The sequence below is a fragment of the Fulmarus glacialis genome, unplaced genomic scaffold (genome assembly GCF_000690835.1).
Source record: "Fulmarus glacialis isolate BGI_N327 unplaced genomic scaffold, ASM69083v1 scaffold8512, whole genome shotgun sequence".
NCBI classification, from domain to species: Eukaryota; Metazoa; Chordata; class Aves; order Procellariiformes; family Procellariidae; genus Fulmarus; species Fulmarus glacialis.
The window spans coordinates 45,244-48,386 of NW_009199756.1; the positions used below are offsets into that span (position 1 = coordinate 45,244).

At 38.2% G+C, this 3,143-nt stretch overlaps 1 protein-coding gene across 1 annotated transcript in view; it reads left to right on the top strand.

The window, feature by feature from the left end:
* FGF6 (fibroblast growth factor 6) overlaps positions 1-2,498 on the top strand; it is a 3,609-nt gene extending 1,111 nt beyond the window's left edge. Inside the window, exons 2-3 of the mRNA XM_009573353.1 lie at positions 167-270; positions 2,322-2,498. Of these exons, the coding sequence (XP_009571648.1) occupies positions 167-270; positions 2,322-2,498 (281 nt within the window). The remainder of the gene's footprint in view (positions 1-166; positions 271-2,321) is intronic.
* The last annotated feature ends 645 nt before the right edge of the window (positions 2,499-3,143 follow it).

Sequence of the window (3,143 nt, forward strand, 5' to 3'; positions counted from 1 at the left end):
AAAAGATTTTCTCTGTGTTTTTATTATGCTGGACTAGGGAGATAATTCTAATAAAGAAGATACGACGTGTTCATAAGGGTTTTAAAACAAATCAATTCTTTCTGAATTGCCCTTGATTAGCTATAAATCCTGTGATAACACTTCTATTGAACTTCCTATTTTTTAGGTCTCTTTGAAATATCCACTGTAGAGAGAGGTGTTGTTAGCCTGTTTGGTGTGAAAAGTGCTCTCTTCATTGCGATGAACAACAAGGCGAAGCTATATGGAACGGTGAGTACAAGTGCAAATAATTTTTCAAGGCTTAAACAAAGACTACAAAGATTTTTTTTTTTTTTTCCTCCTGGAAGTCTCTGATTACAAGCAGAGAAAATAGCCTTTCAATTACAGGGAGCCTGCCCAGCCTGGTGTCACCAGTGTTATTTAGTGCGACAAGCAGCATGGCTATTAGAGGTCTGTTATTTTAAAGCTTTCCAATAAGATTGTACAAGGAGCACCCTAGGAAAATGAATGTATTCTGCAAATAGTACGGATTAATTAGATGGCTTCTTCTAAGGGCTCAGCACCACAAACATGTTCTGGTAAGACTGAACCCTGTTGATTCCCTTTGGCATTGCATTGTATGTAAAGCAAAAAGGTGTGCTCTGCAAAAACCCCTAGGAGGTAAGTGTGTGTGTATGTCCATGAGCGTGTGTGTGTGTGTGTGTGTGTGTGTATGTCACTGCATGCATATCTGTGTGTGTACAGGTGTGTGTAGGAGAGATACAATTAGAGCTATCTATACTAGCTACCATTAGTAAAATCATGACCACATGCCTCCCCCTACCAAAAACAACCACACCATGAAGAATAAATAGGAAGTCTACCCTACAAAGGCAACGTACGTGCCTGGGGCTATTTTAAGGACCAGTTTTGTGAGATCAGTCCCAAAGGGTGAGAAAACAGTAATAGCTATTAACAATGGTAGGCAAGTCATACTGAAACATCATCACCATCATCCTCATCTATGCCATCTAAATGCAATTTAATCTCTGAGGCCTGAGCAAGGCCTCTCAACTCTCAACACTCAGCAGAAAGCGCATTTGAAAGAGGCTGGTTCTGGGCAATAGGCAAGAGCAGTCCATCTCAAAGTAATGAACTGCACTGATTGCATTAACCTTTTTTGTCAAGAAACAACAAAGTCATTTCCTTTGAAACAGCTGTAATTTCAGCAAAGCATTTCAGTTGCTTAATAAAATACCTAATGTTGCGAAGGACCTGTAACCATTACTAATCTGACTGATTCCTTCTCACACAGATAATAAGAGTGGGACGTTTTAAGGTTCATATCTGATTTCAAGCATCTAAAAAGTGCCACAAGCCCAACTGCTTTGCTTGACTAGGTCTTTCTAAAGAAATGCAGGGTTTCAGAGTTCCCTTTGATTTTTTTTTCCCCAGTTTCAATCCGTTCTTGCTTATTTTCAAAGATATTTTTAAAAACTGTAAGAGATGTGCATTTTTCCCTTGAACAATGCAATGTCCTAAGTTAAACTCTTACAAACTTTAATGGTGTTATTACAAAGATGTCCAAACAGAATGGCACTGGTGGTATCTCATGTGCTAGACACCTGATGTTAGGGAATTATTCTGCTTTCTCTTTTAATTTCCTCAGTGCTCTGCATTTGTCTCCTGTTTCTCCTTGCACCTCCTCCAGATAACTTACTCTCCTTGGATTTACGTGATGCAACATGAAGAAAAATAAAACTGTTTTCCCAGCTTTGAACCCACTGCATATCTCACTAACAGTTAAATATAATATCACTAATGATTTAACAAAAGAAAAGATTTAGTGCTGATCTACAGTTTTATTCGAATACCTTATTGAAGCAAATAATTCTCCCTGGGCATTGCTGTTTTTAAGAGAACTGAATATTTTGACAGCCAGCATATCATTCTTTTATAAATTACAGGACCTCTTGCAGAGGGAAGATGTGAAATAAAGCTATGTCATTTGGGCAAAAGGGCATGATGTTGACAAAAATTATTGCTTGCAAATAAAATGAAGAAATCCATGATTTATGATGAATTAACTTGATCTGTCACAGGAAGTACACAGTCCATTATCTGGACAGGTGGCATCTGAGTTCATCTGACACCTGAGTTCATCTGACACCAAATTAACACTGAGGAGGGAGATTTATTGTTGGATGCAGTCACTGCGGCACCACCTGTTGCACACTGCAACAAGTTCTTCTGTAAAAATACTAGTAAGAAAAATTACTTGAGTCTTTGTGAAATATTTATTGTACCTGCTTTGTTCTTTCCCTTCCCTTCCTATTCTTTAGCCTGTTTTCCAAGATGAGTGCAAATTCAAAGAAACCTTGCTGCCCAATAACTACAATGCGTATGAATCAAATGGTTACCCTGGTGCTTACATAGCACTCAGCAAACATGGGAGAGTGAAGAGAGGAAACAAGGTTTCTCCTGCTATGACAGTGACCCACTTTTTACCGAGAATATGAACATGAGCAAAGCAGAAGATTAAGTCCCAGGAAAAACTGTGTCATTTTGCACATGGGAATAATCTCCCAGGTAAAGTATTTATACAGTTCATTGAAAAAAATCTTTATATGTATATGTATATTTGGATAAAAATATTTGTACTAGATTCATCACATAGCATGTGTAATATGATGCTGCTTCTCTTCTACTCTGTACAAATTTTATATGGCTGTGTGCCTCCTTTGGTGCTGAACAGAGAAAAATGCAAGCTGGAGCGCAAAGGAAAAAAGTATTTGAAAGGTATAGAATGGCTGTGGATAATAATCTAATCAATCATAGGTTATTTACTAATTAACATTAATTACCTCAGATAATAACATTTCATAGTGAGCTGTTTACATATCATGGGCCAAATCATCAGATGACTTTGCTTCAAGCTTCAAGCAGTTCACTCCATCTGAATATCTGCCTGCACCTCCCCTTCTACACATTGTGTCCTGTCTCATAAAGTCCTCAATCTATTTTGATCATTAGGGTGCCAATTCCACAACCATTTCCACACAAGCAAACTGTCTACCTCCAGAGCCCCTCTGTCTCTGAAGGGATTCTCCAGGGTCTCCTCATGTGGACTTGTTGGCAAAATGAAGACCTACAATCAATTTCCC